The 20,512-nt window shown below is 39.4% G+C and overlaps 1 protein-coding gene across 1 annotated transcript in view; it reads left to right on the plus strand.

The window, feature by feature from the left end:
• The window catches only part of SOBP (sine oculis binding protein homolog), a 166,892-nt gene that overhangs the window by 48,794 nt on the left and 97,586 nt on the right, over positions 1-20,512 (plus strand). The window contains exon 4 of the mRNA XM_064289451.1: positions 5,229-5,380. Within this exon, the coding sequence (XP_064145521.1) occupies positions 5,229-5,380 (152 nt within the window). The remainder of the gene's footprint in view (positions 1-5,228; positions 5,381-20,512) is intronic.

The following is a 20,512-nucleotide window of genomic DNA, read 5'->3' on the forward strand; positions in this document are numbered from 1 at the left end:
CACTCATTTGAGAAAGCCTGTGATCTCTAAGGTGTAGTGGTCAAGATCATGGGTTCTGGAGTCAGATGGCCTGGACTTTATCTGGGCTTTGGCACGTACTCACTGTGTGATTTGAAGCAAGTTACTTAACCTCCAAACCTCAGTCTCTCCATCTGCCTGATGGGGATAATGTTAGTTTCTGCATTGAGAGTGGCAGTTGAGATTAAGATTAAATGATGGATTTAAAGAATTTTGTACTGTGCCTGGAACCTACTAAATAATGGCTAGCCATGATTATTTTCCTTTTGGCTCAATGGCCCAGGTTTTCTCTGGGTCTTCTTGTAAATTTACTTCTAGAACATAGGAGATTATACAGAAGCTTCTGGAAGACTAAGTAGATTTTTAAATTGGACTGCCCCAAAGTCAAATTGAATAAATTCCAAGAAGGGCTGCAAAGAAAGCAAACTTTAACCCCAGTTTGACTGCTTTTCAGACTATGTCTTTATTCCATTTTTCAACGCTCCAACAGAGAGATTAAAAGAGTACTGCCAATGCCATAACTTTGTTTTATGGTGCAGGAAACACACAGGAGTCACCTCAGACTGCCTGGAAAATTGTCTGAAATGTAATTTAGAGATCAAAATGATTATCTGGTTGTGTGGATGCTAGAAACTGTTGGAGGAGGTAGACATCAACAGCCAGTACTTTCAGAATTTTTCCTCAGTAATGGGGCTTCTATGAAAATTACAAAGTTGATAAATCTAAAGTTTAATTGTTTGGGGTCCATTAAGACCGTCCTGATTTTCTTTGAGCTCTGGTCAGGTAAGCTAATATGTATATTCCTGGCCAATCCAAATACACCCTGGACAATCAGTGACCAATACCTAAAGTTATTTTTAAGTCACCAGATAAGGCAATTTCTCAAACAACATCAGTAAGGCATTCCAGAAATGCTTGGTCTCATACTTTTGTGCACTATAATAAATAAATACAATTTTGATTTCATTTCAGAGTAATTAATCTAAACTCCCCCTTCTGGGATTTAAAGTAGAAAAATGTTCTATAGCTCTTTGAACATTAGGCTGGAAAGAAAATGCCCTCAAACATTCTGCTTAATTAAATTCTAAAGAGGTGGTACAGACTTTTCAGGATTAACTGAAACATGCATATTTTGACTGATGCATATTTATGTGATATTATCATATGAAAATTTTATCATGTTATACAAACTGTTCTCTTTTGGAATGTGATTTAATGTAGAAACATTTTGTGTTTGTTGTTGCATTGTTCATTATGAAAAATACACAGTCTAATGGCTGTAAGGAAAAGGATATTCTGTGAATTGTCTTTGAAGTATCCTCTAGTCTTTAATTGCACAAACTGTTAGCCTAAATATAGGATGGGAACTCCAGAGTTTTTCCAGTTTGAGGAACTATTTCTTAAAAATAAAAACAATCTTGACAGGGAACACAACAGAGAACCCCTGAGGGAGCAGGAGAACAGTGGGATGCAGACCCCAAATTCTCATAAAAAGACCAGACTTAGTGGTCTAACTGAGACTGGAAGGACCCCAGTGGTCATGGCTCCCAGACCTTCTGTTGGCCCAGGACAGGAACCATTCCTGAAGCCAACTCTTCAGACATGGATTGGACTGGACAGTGGGTTGGAGAGGGATGCTAGGGAGGAGTGAGGTTCTTGGATCAGGTGGACACTTGAGACTATGTTGACATCTCCTGCCTGGAGGGAAGATGAGAGGATGTTGGGAGTTAGAAGATGGGGAAATGGACACGAAAAGAGAGAGTGGAGGGAGAGAGCAACTGGCTGTCTCAGGGGGAGAGTAATTGTGAGTATGTAGCAAGGTATATATAAGTTTTTATGTGAGAGACTGACTTGATTTGTAAACTTTCACTTAAAGCACAATAAAAATTATTAAAAAATAAAAATAAAATAAAAACAATCTTAAGCAGATGAAGTTAGAAAAGCTAACATGCTTGGATCTTCTATTTGGCCAAAGTAAAGCCCTGGTAGCATAGTGGTTAAGAGCTCTAGCTGCTAACCAAAAGGTCAGCAGTTTTGAATTCACCAGCTACTCCTTGTAAATCCTACGGGACAGTTCTACTCTGACCCTATAGGGTCGCTATGAGTTGGAATCAACTCAACAGCAACGAATTTGGTTTGGAAAGTGTACATGTTGCTCCCAGGTTTCAGGTAGAGTAAGATGTGCATGTTGAAATGGACTTATCCTTTTGGCTTGAAGCACTGAAGAAAGGCACACTTTTCTAGGGGTGTGGTCTTGCTGTTTAAGATGGAGACACCATCTCGAGGCTGGGGAGAGAATTTCAGCTATGTTTTGGCTGCCAAAATTAATTTAGATAATTACAGTTCTTTCTTCGTTTCTTAAATATAACATGAATATAAATGACTTTCATAAGACTAGGATACTGAGATATCTGAAAATGTTTTCTTCAATTTTGGGGATAATCCACTTATCAGACTCTTCCTTGGATCATTAGCTATTGGTAACAGTTTGATGACAGAAAAGAAGAAATCTAATGGACGTTTTCCAAAGTATTTGCCTTTATGAAATGGAATTTTACAAAAAAAAGGATGGGAATGCTGAATTATTTAACAAGACAGATGCCAACCACCCTTCTCAGCGTTTTCCAACTGCCAGACACAAAAGTGCACAATTCTTTTGTCTCATCTTCCCAGATTGTTACTTTGTAGTAAGAATGACTTATAAAAAATAATCTGTTTTTAAAATTCTACTTTTTGTTTATTTGTTAGGTCTATTTAAGAAATTATCCTTGCTTCCCATTTAGAAATGACCAGTGGGTCTGTCTGGTGCTGATGGAGTCAAGCATGAGAAAGTCCTCCGAGCTGCCTTTTGCCCCCAAACATCATCCCTGCAGGCCAGAGCAGCAGGCGAAGTGCCTGGCCTTCTAGCTTTGAGTTCATGATAATTAAAGATCTTGGGCTTGAAAATCTTATGTTTTGTTTCCCAAATAAGAATATTTAATGATGAAACAACGAGGGGATCCCAATACATGATCTAAAGTGGCTCCCTAGGAAGTGGGGTCTCCTCATTGAACTGTGGGGCCAAGAAGTGATTTCCCCCGTAAAAAATGTTTTTTCCTTACAGATTTCACCAGAATCAAGCTTATTGCCAACGGACCATTTGTGAGCACTCTGCTGTATTACCTCCTTTTTCAGGAATTTAAGATTTTAAGGCAACTTATCAGAAACTATTAGACAGTACTAGTTCATGTAGTAATTACAGATGGTTATTTACAAGATATACTATTTCTAATCTAATTTTAAAAACTTCTCCATATTCTAAGCAAATTATAGAGCTTTGTTAATTTCTCATGCCCTATAGAATGTCTATACATAGACAGGTGCCATGGTAGCAATTGTATAAAATAGAAATAAAAGCTTCCTTGGAATAGAGTAAATTATAAAATGCATGATTATATGAAATTTGAATGAATGTTATGGTTCTATCTAAAGAAAGTTATATTTTCAAAAAACGTTTTATTAAAATGAAAGGTCATTTTTACACTGTCTCATTTGATAATTAACAATAAATCACAGTACATAATTTGTGAAATAAAATGGGTGTCATTAAAATGACAATATTTATTCCATTAAGGTAAATACAATCCTGCACACAGTTCTGAGTGATGATGCTCAGGGGGAAAGAGCTGTATCACTGCACTACAAATCAGTTTGCTTCTAATTTTGCAGGCTGATGATCGCACTGCCTCAAACCAAATCTTTCCCTGGAAATGGAATGATTGCATGACAGACTCTGTGAACCATGAATATGTCAACAACTCAGGGACCAGGCTTTGCTTAGCAATTAGTCTTTGGGGGATTTTATTCAGAAATCAGATAACACTGTACCAGAGCTTGTTGGGGATTTTGTGATTACCATTCATGTCTGGAGCATGAGTCTGGGTTAGTACCAAAAAAAAAAAAAAAAATCTATAAAGGAAAAAGAGATGTGGCTAATAGTGGCAATCAGTCATACACACACATTGTCAATTGGAAGGATGGAAAAATTCAAAATATAGCAAAAGCCCCAGGAGACAGCAAGGAAATATTTCTTAGACCTCTATTTAAAGGCTCCTTTTTCACCCCTGGGCCCTCAGAGTTCTCAGTGTTTCCCACACTTTAGTCATTTGGATATCACCATTACAATTTTTTTTTTGTATCCTCTTACCATCCACGCTATGGTTTACTCAATATATTTTATTAATTGACTCACTTTAAAAGCCTTAAAAGCCAACCTTTGTTTTAAGCAGTAATATTTGTGATATCATGAGCTTGTTGTGCTAGTTAAGTCTGTTTTCTTTTCATACAATGGAAAAGAAATACAGAATTTTAAATATTGAAAATATTTGCATACAACCTAGAACCATTCTGAACATCCCAACGACCTGGGTGATGAGTCCCAGAGGAGCTGGGAAGGTCACCAGTCTGGCTGAGAATGATCTGGGCGGCTGTGTGACCTTGGGTCTCATGGCTGACACCCCAATTACCACTCCTTCGTCCTGGGACTACAAGCCACATCACATGGAGGAGAATTTAAGTCAGACCTGTGCCTCCATTAGGAGACCAGCGCAGGAAGGCTGTGACATAGGAGACTACTCAGTGAGCCTGGCTCATCTCTTTCCATCGCCAGAATCTGCCCACTCACATCTTTCCTTCTTGGACTAAACACATCACTTTGGGATTGTTATATTTCAGAAGCAAACAACACCCTGTATCATTTAACAATTATAGGGCACATGCCATGACTGAGCCCAACTCCTGCCCATCAAACTTCATACTAGGCATCATCACATTTAGAGGTTAGCACTGGGTGTCCCACCCCTTGTAGACCCTATAGGCTTTCAGCAGGACTTTGAAGAAATGGGTCATTTTACAGGCTTCCTTAGAACTGGGGCTGGTTAACCAGGCAGATTGAATATTTTAACCAGGTTAAGAAGCCCTAGGAACCCCCACCCTTTCACTTTGTAGTGATGCTCTGGTTTTTAAGTAAATGATGTCCCTTGGAAACTTAGGAGGAAAAACAAAACACAGAGGCTTCCCCCTCAAGAGCTGGCTCTCCTACTGGGTCAGAAAGTAGGGAGGTACAGAAGCTAAAATAAGACCTTAATAGGTTCTGTCAGGTTCAGGGTATGTCTGAGTTTGAAGGGATGTTTGCTTCTGATATGAACATTTTTCTTATACTTTTATTATAGAAGATGATGTGTCAAATGTACAAATAATGTGTGCCTGGTGCCAGAAAGTGGGAATCAAGCGCTATTCCCTGAGTATGGGAAGTGAGGTGAAAAGCTTCTGCAGCGAGAAGTGCTTTGCGGCCTGCCGACGAGCCTACTTCAAGAGAAATAAGGTAAGAGCACCGTAGAGAGGCAGCCTACCCAGGCCTCACCAAACCACGTGTGCACGTGTCTTTTAGCTTCTAACGGAACACGCTGCACATGTTTAGTTTTACACTTTTACTCTTTTTCTTTTGCCTATTCCCTTTCTCTGTCATACGTAACCTTTTGGAATAAGTACCCCACCCCCCTCTTCTAACGTGTAACCTATTCTTCAGTTTCTCTTGGCTTGGTGTTTGAATTCTGAGAGGGTGAATGAATCTGGTGAGGACACGGTGATCACAGCTGGTACCCTAAGTGACAGTGTCTCTCCAGCAGTAAAGCTTACAGACTAGAGTACATGGAAGATAAGTGGTAGAGATTTCTCATAAAGGACAAGAAACTAGCCACATGAGCATGGCCAGAAAGCTTTAGTGCCCTCAGTTGAATACTTAATCCCAGTGGGAATATCGCTCCTGCTCTTTCCAAAATCTGACCCACAAATTCTAGTCAAGAGTCTCTTGACACCTTATAGTCATGTTAAAATTGACTGGTTTTCAGAAAAGGTGAAACAACGAATACATGAACCAAGATTGCTCATACAGCCAAGCAAGCATTTGTGAGAAGCATGGTGGATGAACACAGGAACAGCCCTCGTCAGAGGTTTTTTTTTTTTTAAGACATCTCAGGTCTGAAAATGTCCATTTAGAAGATTATTAACCACCATTTATGGGAAATGGAATGCATGATGTTTTTATAATCACAGATGTACCCCCACGCATATATCACAACTAATTTTTTAAACTTCAGGAACGGCTATAGCATTAAGCCACCATTTACTGAAACAAACAGCTAGCCCTTGATTATTTTCCTTTGATCTGTAAAGCTTCCTTAATTACTAAAATCATCCATATTTTGCTAAGCATTCCCATTTCCATAATACAAGATCAAAATCTGTCCTTTCTTGGAGCAAACTATTATTATTATTTTTTACATCTGATATTTGCATCCTGAAATGCTAATCATGGGCTCACTGCATTGCAGGAAGCATTGTTGCAGCAAATTCTCTCCTGCAAATTTGGGTCACATCATTCTGCCAAAAAAACATAATGCCGGAAGAATTAGGCTACAGAATTCAGGGGGGTGGAATTGTAGTAGCAGCCTCTAAGAATTAGGCTCATAATCTTCACTGGAACAGAAAGGCAAGTAAGGAAATTGTTTGGAATTCTTTTGGAACAGCCAGCAGTGGAGTTCACTTTCCCTTGGGAGGGGCCCGTGAGGCTAGGGTGGAGGGCGGAACAGCAAGGCACAGGAGACACATTTTGTTTTAATATGGGAGGATTAAAATGATCTCCAAGACCCTGGATCTCTCATGAATTCTGAGCACTGGGGTAACAATTACAGGAGTGAACCCAGTGCTTTCTTCTTCAAAGCCCTATGTACCACAACCAAATACTTTCCATTCCATTCCAGAAGATGACTATAGAACAGGAGTTTTTGTCTTTCTATAATTCTGAAGGTTTATGGGTCTGACTCTTGATGGGCTACCTGTAGTGAATAAAATCAAGCAAGATGAATTTGTCACAATCCTGATGATAACATGTTACACTTTGCAAAGCGATTTTACTTTAGTAAACCTTTGAAGGGAGCCCCTGGTGGTTAAGAGCTCAGCTGCTAACCAAAAAGATCAGCAGTTTGAATCCGCCAGCCACTCCTTGGAAAGCCGACAGGGCATTTCTACTCTGGGTTGCTATGAGTCGGAATTGACTTGATGGAAGTGGGTTTGGTTTTGGTTTGGCAGCCTTTGAAGCAATGCCCTGTGCTCATGATTAGCATTTGTTACATTGTTAAAAAGTTTAAGGTCAAACTGAATTTAAACTTCTGTAGCATACATTTTTGCAAAGTGGATAACTGAGATCCAAAATAAGAATTAGTATTTGGAATACTTACAGTAGTAAAATCAGCAGGGGGAGGAGGACCATTATGTTTCTCTTCCCACAAAAAGATATTGGGATAGGTCTTTGAATATCTTGCCAAACCTGGGAGTTGCAGTGGTTTTATGTTTAGCCCCTGACATTACCTACTGATCCCAGTAGCCCATCAGTGTACATACAATACCTGTCTTCCCTGCAATCTTCATGCTTATTTATGTATTTCAAAGCTCTGCCAAAGTTCTCATTTTTCAAATAGAGAAATAAACTGGTCACATCAACTGCTGGATTCATTTTTTTTTTTTAATTCTAAAAATGTTATCTCTTCACCAGTATTATATTGTATTACAATAAACATGTACAGCTGCTGCATTTCTGTTAACTGATAGGATTTTGTGGTCATTTCATTTAGGGTTTGGGTTTCCTAATGGATTGTATTAGATACCAGTCTCCATCCTGCCATTTCTAAGAACTGCTATTATAAGCCCCAGGGTGTTCCCCACTAAGGACAATAGCAGATAGCTGCTTGCTTCTCTTCTTGTATCATCTAACAATGCCTTACTGGTTTTAGTCCTCATTATTAAGATTGTGGTCTGTCTTAATCTTAGAAAAAGGGCAAAATTATTCCCATTCCTACATTAAAAAAAAATTTTTTTTCAGACAAGATTGTATACTTTTAAATATTTAGAAGTGGATGGAAAACAGCGAATAAAGTCTGTGCAGAACACAATTTTGCCTTAGGTATAATGTGGATTAAAAAAAAACATGTAAAATTAACTATGCTTTATGACAGCCCCGTTTCTTGCTGTATAACATGCTGGGATCTAAAAATGGTCTTGAAGTTGAACCCAGATTGCATGCATAACTTTACAAAGATCCTGGTAGAAAAGGTAGCTAATTAGGAGTGGTATTCAGCTGACCTCTGCTTTGTGTCTGAGCAACACCTGCATTTGTGACCGTAAATTGGACAGCCGTGCCTCTGGTTCCCCTGCTATCCTCTTCACAAATGCTTGGGTATATACACAGGAATTGATTTGCTGCTAAAAACAAGGACAAAAAGAGCCCAGTTCTCAACATGAAGGCCTACTGAAAATTGGCTCTTTAAATTTAATTTGCTTATCAAAACTTCTTTCCTCTCTGGGCTCTGTGTCTGTTGAATGGAGATAGGTTAAAGATGTCCCATGAGTCTTTCATAAACCCTGGCGCCATGAAGTAAGATGGGATGGATCGGAGCCAAGTTAACCATATACAGCATGAAGGTTATATTTTTAAACTGAATTTAAATTTTTATTTGAAGAGTTGTTTGGATTGCTACAAGTATGTAGGGTTTCTTCAAAGTGCCTCTACTAAACACTTTGCTGTAGGGGCTGTATCCAGTTAAGGAATCCAACTACTAGCTTACACATTTGGGAATGTTGGCTCTAGAAAGTGAATAGTATTAATTCATAATTATATTATGTAGAATCCTGATCCCACAAAGGCTCAATTGCTAACTCAAAAGTTTTTGAAACAGTAGATGACAAAAGTAACCATACTTTTTAGCCAATGGACATCGAACGAAAAATGGGATGTCAATCTCATTATTTAATGCACCAGAGACTTTTCAGGAGACTAATAGCTCACTCGTTTCCCAGCCCCTTTTTGAAGCCACAAGTAGAAAAGGACTTGAGAAGATTTCTAGGCTAGTAGTTCGCTTAGGAGTTGGAAAGTCACAGAGACTTCTTAATGGTTTTGCAAGAGATGCTGAAACATTTAGTCTAACCTGCTAATACTAGTTCTACTTTGCACAATAACAGACACTTACAAATTTCCTTCCTAAGGGAGTGATGCCTTGTAACCATTATCTCTCTAAAAATGAGAGACATAAATAAGACCACAAAAGGTTTGGTCATTTCCAAAAATCTCTTAATATTTTATTCTAAATGATCTTTTTTCTTTTTGCATGGAAAATATTCTGTTGTCTAAAGTAATGTCCAAAAATCAAGTAGGAAACCAAAACTTAGGAGAAATGGCCAAGGCAGGCAACGTAAGGGATGATTGTTTTCTTTCCTTGTTCAGATCTCAAGTTTATACTGTTCTTTTATGGATTAGTAGCATTGATGATTATTTGGTAACAACCACAAATTCCTAAGTACACCAAAGGACACCAAATTTTTGCCTTCTGATGCTAGTTTTGCCATAATTTGAAACAAGAATAGATAGAAATACTTCTTCAATATCAAAATGTTGTAGACCATAGCTCAAAGAAACCTAGATGGATAAGCAGTAAGGATGCATTAAAAGTAAAAAGATTATATAGACAGAAACATTTTCAAATGATACCATTGAGATATCCTAACAATTATTGTAATAGTAACATAACTATTGAGATGAATATTGTGTTAAATAAGCATTTCTTTTAGTACTTTCAAACTATATCCCTGGATATGTAGCATGTATATAGATTTCCTAGAAAGAGGTCTCTTTTGGAAGAGCCCATTGCAAATTAACATGTACCATTGCATTATTTGGAACTACATTTTATTTAGACATAGACTATTGGTCTTTTTATTAAACTTGAATATATCCTGGGAAAGATGTCTTGGTTTCAGACTGAATTATAGAACCTAGCAGCGCAGAAGAAATGTGTTACCATTGCCCCGTCAATCCAATGATTAACCTGTTTTCTTTTTAACACCTGTAAGATTTAACTTGTGAAATGGCTATCATTCATGAAGGTTTGGAGAAGGACATTAAGAAATTACTTGCAATTAATGTCCCCTGATTGCCTGAAGCTCAGGCCATAAACCCATTTTTTCCAGTCGCTTGAGAATATCCTTAGTCCACAGTAAGTGCTCCCAGAGAGCACAAGGTTCTTCTGTGGATTCACCTTGTTTCCATCTGGCGTAGTGAGCCTGTTGGGTTGATCCACCTGCACCTGGCCTGCAGGATGATTGCCTTGGTTCTGCAAAGTCCACTGGAACTGTGCCGTATGCCCACCCACTGTCTTTCACATAGGGTGGCCTTTTCCTCCCAAGACTTTAGCCTGCAAGCCAGGGGCTGAGTTCCCTGTCGGTCACAGGAAACAGAGGCGTCTTTAGCAAGCTCTGGGGAAAAAACAACAAATCCCAACTGTTTTCTTGTTCTCTGGTATTTTGAAATATGGAATGGAATATTGATGAGGTGCTACAAATAAGAACCTGTGACAAGCAATAGCAGAGGAAGGGTAAAGTGTTACTCCTTTGAAACACATTTGGGGTGTTGGTAAAGCAGGAAGGTTCTGGCCAACGAAGTGTGATGAAGGTCAGTTTAAAGTGAGTACCAGGCTCTGGAGAAACCCTGGAGTATGAACAGAATGGAGCAAACCAGTTTGTCCTGAGACAAAGGAATAGCAACCACTTCTGTTTCTAATGGGCTATGTTTTGGGAGATTGTGGGGGGAAAGGAGGAATAATTTTAGCCCATTACCCAGAATAGACTTCAAATTCTGAATAACAGCAGATATTTTAGATTAAATGTGAAGAGATGAACAAAACCCCAAACAATGTCAAGCCCAAACCGGTATTCAACATTTCTTTGATGAGAGCAGAAGAGGTGGGATTTTCCATAGGCCTGAATCTGGTTACGCAGGAATCAATACCCAGGGCTATTGACATATATGCTTGAATGTTAATTTTCAGACACAGTAAATCTCTGGACATCTCTCTGGTGATAGCTAATGCTCTACACTTAAATCAAGTTTTTCTCATCTGAACTGCCGGTAATTATCCAATCCATCTAAAAGGCATGCTCCCTTTTAACATTAACCACAGTGTCAGATTGCATCAGCCACATTGTGTTCTGCTGACTGCTGCTGCGGGGTGATGAATGTGTGTGCTTTGAGCTCAGGGTCTGGCTGTCTGTTTGGGCAGTGGGCAGTTCAGAGAAACAAATGATCGGGAAGGGACCTATTTATTTGGGGTGTACGTTCTCCTTATCGATTCAGTCACTTGCATTTAAGGAATTATCTTAGGGGTCTTTTTTGATGTGCTTTTCCCATCATAAGCTGCATCCAGCATAGAGTTACTCTTTGTGTCTGCCTTAAAAAGGAAGGTGTCGTGAGACTTTATTAATACAGACCAAGTGGGGAAAAGGTTCTATGAGTACTCGGTGTGCTGTCCAAGAGAGAAGGATCGTGCATTTTCCTGGGACTGTAGTTACGCTCTGTTAACTCACGTGCTTTGTTAAAAATGTTAAATATCTAAATAAGTGTATGCATAAGACAGGGCAGGTGGCTTGCCATGAGATGTTTTAAAAAAATAGTAATTTCTCTCATCCACATTTGTAATCTCTGGTCACAAAACCTAATACAATCAACAAAGCCATATTCAGAAGATGCAAGTCTTTAGCATGCCTTGGTTTATTTTTATTTTTCATAATCTAAATACCTCCAGATAGCCTTTGTGCACATAAGCAAAAACCTGAACTGGGCAAGCCACGTTTAATTCTTTGTTCCTTGGACTCTTTTGCTTTCTGTTCATATTATCACAGACTGGGATGAAATAAAGAAAATCTTGCTGCAGATGACCACTTAATTTCTGCTCCAGCAGTTTGGATTGAGAAATTCCCTATGTTACAATCCATTGTGAGGGTGGCTGTGCACACAGTGGAATCTAACGTCTACTGACAGACCGCCTTGGAAGGTTACAAACGTCAGTCTATTGCATTCTCTGTGAACACAGGCTGTGGGCCAGAGCTGGGCACTACTGCAAGCACTAGAAGACAGATCAATGGCTTAATGAATCCATAAAAGATGCTTAAACTCTGCTGCAATTTACTGAGCACTCTAGTTAAATGAAACTCCTATAGTCCTTAACAAAGGTAGAGATAATCAATGGCCGGGGATGGAAGTCAATGCCCAGTAATCGCAGCCTCCCAGAATGTGTGTTGTTGTCTCACGTCTAAGAGAAGGTTAGTCAGATTCAGGCTCTGAGGCTCAATACATCTGTATTGATATTTTCTCAATGTTTGAGAGCTGAATTTGGCCCACAGATGACATATTCTTAGTGTAGCTTCTGTGAGGACTATTTTTAAACTATGGAGTATATATTTTTAAAAATAACCTGTCTTTAAAATGACAAGATTAAACTCAATAATTTTATTTATTCTAACATGTACTGTCTTTGTAAGTCATTCCCACGATGAAAAGTAAGTAGGAAAATAAAATCTATTCATGATTAAATTCTGAAAATGTCAAATTGCTTAATTTTGGAGAGCCCTGATTAATCCTTCCATGGTAAAATATTCCTCATTAGTTTGCTATGGTTAAGGGTTAACCACTCCTATTATAAATTCAGATATTAATGCATTTTCTGCTTAATTCATCTAATAGAGGAAAATATAGTTAGTGGATATGAATTTTTTACTTCCAAATGTACTTTGGAAACATTACGCTGATTTATGAGAGAGCTTTGGAGGCATGTAGGAGAATTCCTTCATAAATATGTTGAGATGTGTTTAAAAGCATTTAAGCACTTTTGATTACGGAAAAAAAAAACTGCCTTGACTTTGAAATGATTACTTTTCCGTAGAGATCGTGGAGTTTGTGACATAAATGAAATATTTTGCATTAAATTTTTATCATATAAGTTTAAATTTTCTTAATGTTTAATTTTCTTGATTTGCTAAATAGCATTAAGAGAGTGGGCACTCACTCAGTGGGTCACAGTAATAAGGAGTGTTGAGGTCTGATGACCGCTCATCTGTTTCATTGGCCTTTTGCCAAACATTCCATGATAAAATAGTGATTTCTATATAGATGAGATAAATGATATGGTACCTTGTAACCAGTTGTGATAGAATGATTTCACATTTTTAAAAATATGGTGAAAACTTCTATAATTGCACATCCAGCTCCTTGTTATAAGGAGAATCTTTGGAGGTCCCAATACTTTCTGTGATCGTCTAGTAGGCAGTATGTTTGATAAATTGAAGCTATTTAAGTTGTTGTTGTCAAATGATTTAGGGATACAGAGACCCAGAGACAAGATGAGATAAAGCTGAGAAAATAGTTAAAGACAAGGGGGATTTGCCCAACAGAAGACAAGAACCTCTTTGCTGCTTTTTTCTTTGTTTTTAGCCAAGCTAAAAAACAAACAAGCAAGCAAACACCCTGTTATTTACTTATCCATTCATTGTTAAGGAAAACACATTAAAAAGAAATATAACTCTCAATGAGATGGATTGACACAATAGCTTTAACATGGGCTCAAACATACCAATGATTTTGAGGATGGTGCAGGACTGGGCAATATTTTGTTCTCTTATACAAAAGGTCACCATGAGTCAGAGCTGACTTGATGGCAACTAACCAGAACAACATCATGGGCTGAAGGACTTTGGTGATTTAGTGGTAGAATTCTCCCCTTCCACAAGGGAGGCCCGGGTTCGATTCTCGGCCAGTGCACCTCATGTGTAGCCACCACATGTTTGTCATTGGAGTCTTGTGTGTTGCTATGATGCTGAACAGGTTTCAGCAGAGCTTTCAGACTGAGATGGACTAGGAAGAAAAGCCTGGTGATCTACTTCTGAAAATCAGCCAGTAGAAACCCTAAGGATCACAATGATCCAACCACAGCTGATCACGGGGATAGTGTAGGACTGGGCAGCATTTCCTTCCACTGTGCACGGGGTTCCCATGAGTTGGGGGCTGACTTCACAGCAGCAAACAATAACAAAAACATGATGTGCTAGGCACTATTTTAGGTTGAGTGGATACATTGCTGAAAAAGGGATATAATCCCAGCCTTAAAGGGGTTTACATTTTAGTGGGGGAGATCAATAATAGACAAGTTAAGATATATATACATGTAACATACTTTCAGGTGGTGATAAATGCTATGAAGAAAAAGTGGAGCGAGAGGATGGATAGCGATGGGGTTCCGTTTTTTTATCTGACCATCGCAGAAGTTATCTCTAAGGAGGTGACCTGTAGGTAGAGAGAGAATGAAGTGAAGGAGACAGTCATGTAAGGAGCTTGCAGCAGAGGGATCCAAGGAGGTGGGGAGCAAGCCCATTCCTAAGGCAGAAATAGGCTTGGCATTATTGAACAGCAGCAAGAAGCAGCAAGTGTCTGGAGCTGAGTGACCAAGGTGGTTAGAAACCAGACCATGTAGGCCGGGGAGGTAATAGTATGGATTTTATTCTAAATGTGATGGCAACTATTGGAGGGTGTTGAACAAGGTGAGTGATATGATCCGATTTTCATTGTTGATTGGACTTCCGTTAAGTAAGTAATATATTTGAAATCTTGGAGGATTTAGAGTGTAAGCAAAGGCAACAGCATTCCTATCAAAGTTGGGTGTGTCTGGCAATAGAAAACTAAAAATATCTTATTCACTGAATTATTCATTAGTAGTTATGAAACATTTCCCAGTAGCAAAAGTGTGTTGAACCAATTTAGATTTTTTGGGGCAAGGTGTGGGAGTAAAGGAAACGGGGATGGACATTATTGGTTAAATGCCCTGCCTGACACAGGGGTTTTCTTTCTATAGGGTAGATGGGCTTTACCCCCAATGCAGTGGGGAGATTACTGTATCGGAAGGCAAGCTCCACGCGGAACCCAGCTCTTGGGCTGGGAGACCTATAGTATCTACAAGACCTTTTCAAACTCTACCCCTGGAAGTGGCATGATGAGAAGGAAAATGTAACTTTGAAAGGACTGCATTTTGATGAAGGGATTATTTTGAAGTTGATCTTATTCTAAAAGTAGACTTAATTTGATGATTACTTAAGAGGTGAATCAGTTAGGACCTTATATATTATAAGTAACAGAAGACCCAACTCAAACTGTTTTTAAACAATGAAAGGCATCTATTATCTGATGGAACTGCAAAATTCTGATGTAGGGTGTGCCTTGGGGTTGGTTGATCCAGTGGCACAGTGCTCTTATCATGGTCCTATTTCTTTCTATGTCTGTATTCTTCTGTATAGTTGTTGCTGTTAGTTGCTGTCGAGCTGGCTCTGACTCATGGTGACCTTATGTATAACAGAATGAAACATTGCCAGGTCTTGTGCCATCTATATGATTATTGGTGTGTTTGAGTCCATTGTTATGGCTATTGTGTCAATCCATCTCACCGAGGGTTTCCTTTGTTTTCTCTCACCCTCTACCAAGCATGATATCCTTTTCTAGCAATTAGTCTTTCCGCATGATGTGTCCAAAGTAAACGAGTTGACGTCTTGCCATCCTCGCTTCTAAGGAGCATTCTGGTTGCATTTTTTCTAAGACTGATTTGTTCATTATTTTGGCACTTCATAGTATATTGTGTTACTCATCCCAAGGCAAGCACCCAGAGGCCACTGGATGGCTCTAGCAGCAATCAGAACGACATGCTTCCTTATTTACCTCCAGTGGAAGACATAGTGCCTTTATCCTAGCATTCCAAGCAAGAGTCTTGAAACTCACCCTCATCGGCTATGCTTAAGGCACATGCACATGCCTGAACTAGGGACTCTGAGCAGAGAAATGGAAGGCTCTGATTAGCTTGAGCCAATCAGAGCCTCCTTCTGAAGTTGGGATTGGGCTCATTTTCCTCTAAAGCCCATGGGCTGCATGGGGAGGGGTAGCTATCAGAATGAAAATCTTGGAAGTGCTAAAAGAGGGAGAAGGTCAGAGTGATGGCTGATGGTAGGTCCCAGCAAATGTCCACCCACTCAAGAGGAGGAGAGGTGACCTCATGAGGTTGAATTCTTTACACAATGAATATGTCACATGGAAGATGGAACCTGGAATCCAAGTGTTGACTGAAAGAGAAAAATGTGGTTAGTTTTCATCATAGGGTCCTAAGATGAACTACCTTTTCTACCCAGGAGCAGCTGGTTTGAGAAACCTGATTATTAGAACATTGGTATGATTGATAAACCTTAGGCTTTAGTAGCAAGACTAAAGTGGTGGCTCCTTCTAGTCATTTGGGGCTCTATAGAACACAAGATTGCTCCAGGCTAAGACAAAGGGATTGTGGTTAGCTGTTAGAGATCCCCATTTATAAAGAGGAACATTAGTGTACTTAATTTAGAACAGCAGATAACCCAGTATCTAGTTTCATCAATGTAAGTGGCCTGGGAAATGCTGGTCAAAGATCATATTGGATATGGGAATGCAGATGCCTGGGTCTGTGATGAGGCTGCTGGTACTCCTCAAGAGTTGGCTTGCCCAAACATTAAAGCTAATTTCTCTGTGGCGGAAAACTGTTTGATAATCAGAAGGGAAAGGGAAACTTTCAAAAGAATTGTGATTTAACCTGAGGCTGGATGATCAAGGTCAGGTGGCCAAAGGAGCAGAGGCCTTGAAAGTTACAACTTTGGCAGTTGTTAATTAATTAATCAGTTTATTTATTTACTCAACAAGTATTTGTTGAGCAGCTACTGTGTGCAAGCATGGTGCCATTCATTGGAGTTACGGTGGCCAACAAAGACCTGGTCCCTACTTCATGAACCTTACAGTCCAGCAGGGGGTAGACATTTATTTAAACAATGACACAAATGCTGTGATGATGTGGACACATGCTGTGAAAGACCCAACTAGTCAGAAGATCCAGAAGCTTCCCTGAGAAAATGGTGCCTGAACTGAAATCTGAAGGATGAAGAGGTGTTAAGTAGGGCAAGAGGGGAAGGGAAGAGCTTCTTGAGCGGAGGCCACAGCAGTGTGACTTCCAGTCTAGGCTCTTGATTTGCTGCTTCTTGGAGGGAGCATTTCAAGTTCTTTGTGAAGGGATGCAGCTTTACTTACAAACAAGAAAACAACAAACAAGCATTTCCTGGAACCAGGAGCCCATTTATCCAGTTGCTTGTATGTTCATTCATTCATTCATTCATTCATGCATTCATTCTATCAACCCATGAGTATTGGCTACTGCTTATCCTGACTTCTGACTCAGCTTCACGGACTGTAGAGTTATCACTGTACTTATTCATCTCTGGGGGTATGTTGACATTTTATAATTCCTGAAGGTAAAGCATTTTGTAAATAAATAATAATTTAAAAAATGATAATAATAAAAGCCTGAGTGTTTTAAATTATTAAATGCATCAGAAAAGCAAGAATGACAACAGAAAAAATATTGGTTGAAAATGGACTGATTTGAGAGAGAACAGTGTAATTATTATCTGATGATTGAAAATAAACGGGATAAGTCACTTTTTGATGGAAAGAGCCACAGAAAGGGTGGATGAACCACCTGGGTGTGGGGGAGATAGGTGGTTTTGTTATACATAGTGAGAACTATAGAGCCGTTGTAACATTAATACGAGGGCAGACAGAAGTTTGGGTGATGATCAATTCCAGGACAGAGAAATGCTTATTGACATGCAGGGCCCCAGACTTTACAACTATGATAACGTGGAAACAGAACAGCATGTCTGTTGGCACAATAACAGAGGGCGATTCTCGTGGCACAGTGGTGTGGTGGAAGGAAGGAATTCTCCCTTTCTTTGTATTCTTTGTTTCAGCCTGGTATCTCATTTTAGTGCCTAGGATCATGATGACAACTCTGTAGAAATGCAGTAATAAATAAATAGGCAGGTAAGTAATTCAGATTTTATTTTCCTAGGTGTTAACTAGGTGACATGGATGTGGATATTCTGAATGAGAGGTGTTTGGATCGCGATTCAGAATGCCAAATAGGAAAGGAGATGACCCTTATCAAGGCTAACCTCCCTGCACTGCCTCAGGTGACATGAACACTCAGTACAGTTCAGCTGGAATCAGCAGCTCTCTGTCCAGGTTCAGTAGCTCTGGAAAACCACACATAGTGACAATCATTTCCAAATAAGGCTGATTTTAAAACTGTGATGAAAATGGCTAACAGCAGGCTGAAGGTTAAAGTAAAAAACTTAAAAACCATAAAATCTGCCTGGAGGCTATTTAAGCAAACTGTTTTAGAGGCACAGATGGTTCATATACCTCTGAGCCAAAAACAAAAAGTAAAAAGGGGACAGTAAAGCTGGCGTGATTAAGCAGACAAGTATGAAAGTTTTATTAGTACTAAAAAGGCTTCCTTTAGAAAAGTAAAAAATCTGTCTTGGGAAACTCAGAAGACATCTTAAAGACTGATTGGAAATGGAGGGGGCAAACAGATGCCGTTTCGGAAAGCAACCAGAGATAGTGAACACACAGTGTACTTACATACACCAGCTAGCAGAAGCTATGCTCTAAGGAGGTTTGAAAATGGTGGAAGAGAAAAAGGCAGTATGTGGACATTTGGGTGTGGCTTCCTCGTCGTGTGTCAGTCTTTGATGCAGAGCAGTTTTTATAGGAACTTGGCGCAACTTAAATGGTGCTTTGGATCTCCAAAGAAAATCAGCTAAAGCAAATTTTACAAGTACCGTAAATCAGAGAGGGCCCAGAGCATACAAAGGAAATAAAGTACAATGTTCCTGGGAGTATTATTAAAAGTAGTAAGTACAACTGAGAACTGGGAAACCACTGGGGTAGGAAGACAACTGACTTCTTTCAAGGGCACCCCTAAATGCGTGTGGATGTACCCCTCCAAGTATGTTCCCATGCATGTGCACCTATATACACCTAAAGACACGCAGAAAGCCTCCAGATTTTAGATTGGTGAGCTTCTGTTATCATAATTTTGAGACCAGTCAGCCCTGAAGAATAACAGAACAGTACAGAATTTGTGGGGTCACCATCTGAAAAACTTCCTCTGAGAAGAAAATAGTACTTGTATCTTGAGTTAGCATTCAGTACAAACGTAAATAAAAATGACCAAATATAGCCTTGCAAAAAGTAAGGTAAGTTGTTTGGATTTTCAAAAATCCAAGTAATTCACTTAGAGTTTGGCTGACTCTCTCCAAAGGGACCCTTGAGGAAAATAAATAACTGAAGGCAAGGAATAAAGCCTTGCCTTGGATTAAGAACCTGGATAAGGAGTGGATGGTATTCCTCAGAGTACAAATAAATTAATAGCACACCATCCCAGGAGTTTATATTAGGAGTAGTGTCACTTAATATGCTGATTGCTTATTTGGAAATAGATGACAGGAAGGAGGGAAAGTTTGCTACTTTCTCTAAGTTGCTTTCATTTGAAAAACCACAGAGGATTACTTTTCCATCAGCTCCAAAAAAAAGCTGCTTTGCAAGTATATAAATATAATGAGGTAGCCTCGTATCAGATGCAATTCCATTCATTCAACTGTCAGCCAACACAAGGGACCCAAAGGTTTGAATCCTCATCCTCCCACACGCAGACTGACTCTCAGCATCCCCAGAGAGGGGAACTGGGTTGAGTCTGTAGGAGGCTCAATGGTGGTGCCTGCCTAGAGCAAAAAATTAGCTTGTTAATGCTTGATTGTACTACAGAAAAATTTTAAAAGTTGATGAAAGTATGCCAAACAATATGCTGATGATCAAGCTATGTCACATCTTCATAGGCAACATGTAGTCCATTCTTTTCTTCTTTAACCCAATTTTGTATAAAGGGCTAATACTGAACTTTAAATGAATTGATGTAGAGGATTAAATATATTTTTATTAGCCTCCAGGCTGTACAAATATGGGAATCAAGCGCCTGAGGAGGTATATTAGTGAGGACAAAAGGACCAATAATAAAACCAAAGAATTGGCAAAGATAAATATAATGAAAGTGTACCCTGCCTCTTAACACTCAGGGATAACCTTTGCAGTTGGCCACCATGGAGAAAGGCTGGGTCAAACTTAGTGGCAGATGGTTTAATACATAGTGCGTGTATTAATCCACCAAGGCAGCCCTGCGGTGCATGCAGGTTGTTAATGATCATGTACAGCAGTTGTGAGCTGCTCCTGCTCTTGCAGTGAGGTATTCAGATGTCATGCTTCAGGGTTCAAGTTGATGAGTTTGTGGATTGGGAAAACATTTCCCCCTTTGTATTACATTGAATGGCTGATGAGCCATGCTTCAGGGAAGGGTGATTTAGACTACTGTAGGTGAGTGGAAGAGAGAGAAGGTAGACTCACATGCCAGGTCCATGATTTAGTTTGACCAATTCTTCTTTCTGGTTAAAGTGGTACTACTGAGAGTACATGAAGCCCTGGTAGCACAGTGGTTAAGTGCTCTGCTGCTAACCAAAGGTTGGTGGTTTAAATCTACCAGCCACTGCATGGGAGAAAGATGTGGCAGTCTGGTTGGAAACGCTATGAGGCAGTTCTGCTCTGTCCTGTAGAGTCACTGTGAGTTGGAATCAACCCTATGGCAATGGATTTGGTTTTGATTTTATTGAGAATATGGCAAGT

The sequence above is a fragment of the Loxodonta africana genome, chromosome 1, assembly GCF_030014295.1.
Source record: "Loxodonta africana isolate mLoxAfr1 chromosome 1, mLoxAfr1.hap2, whole genome shotgun sequence".
NCBI classification, from domain to species: Eukaryota; Metazoa; Chordata; class Mammalia; order Proboscidea; family Elephantidae; genus Loxodonta; species Loxodonta africana.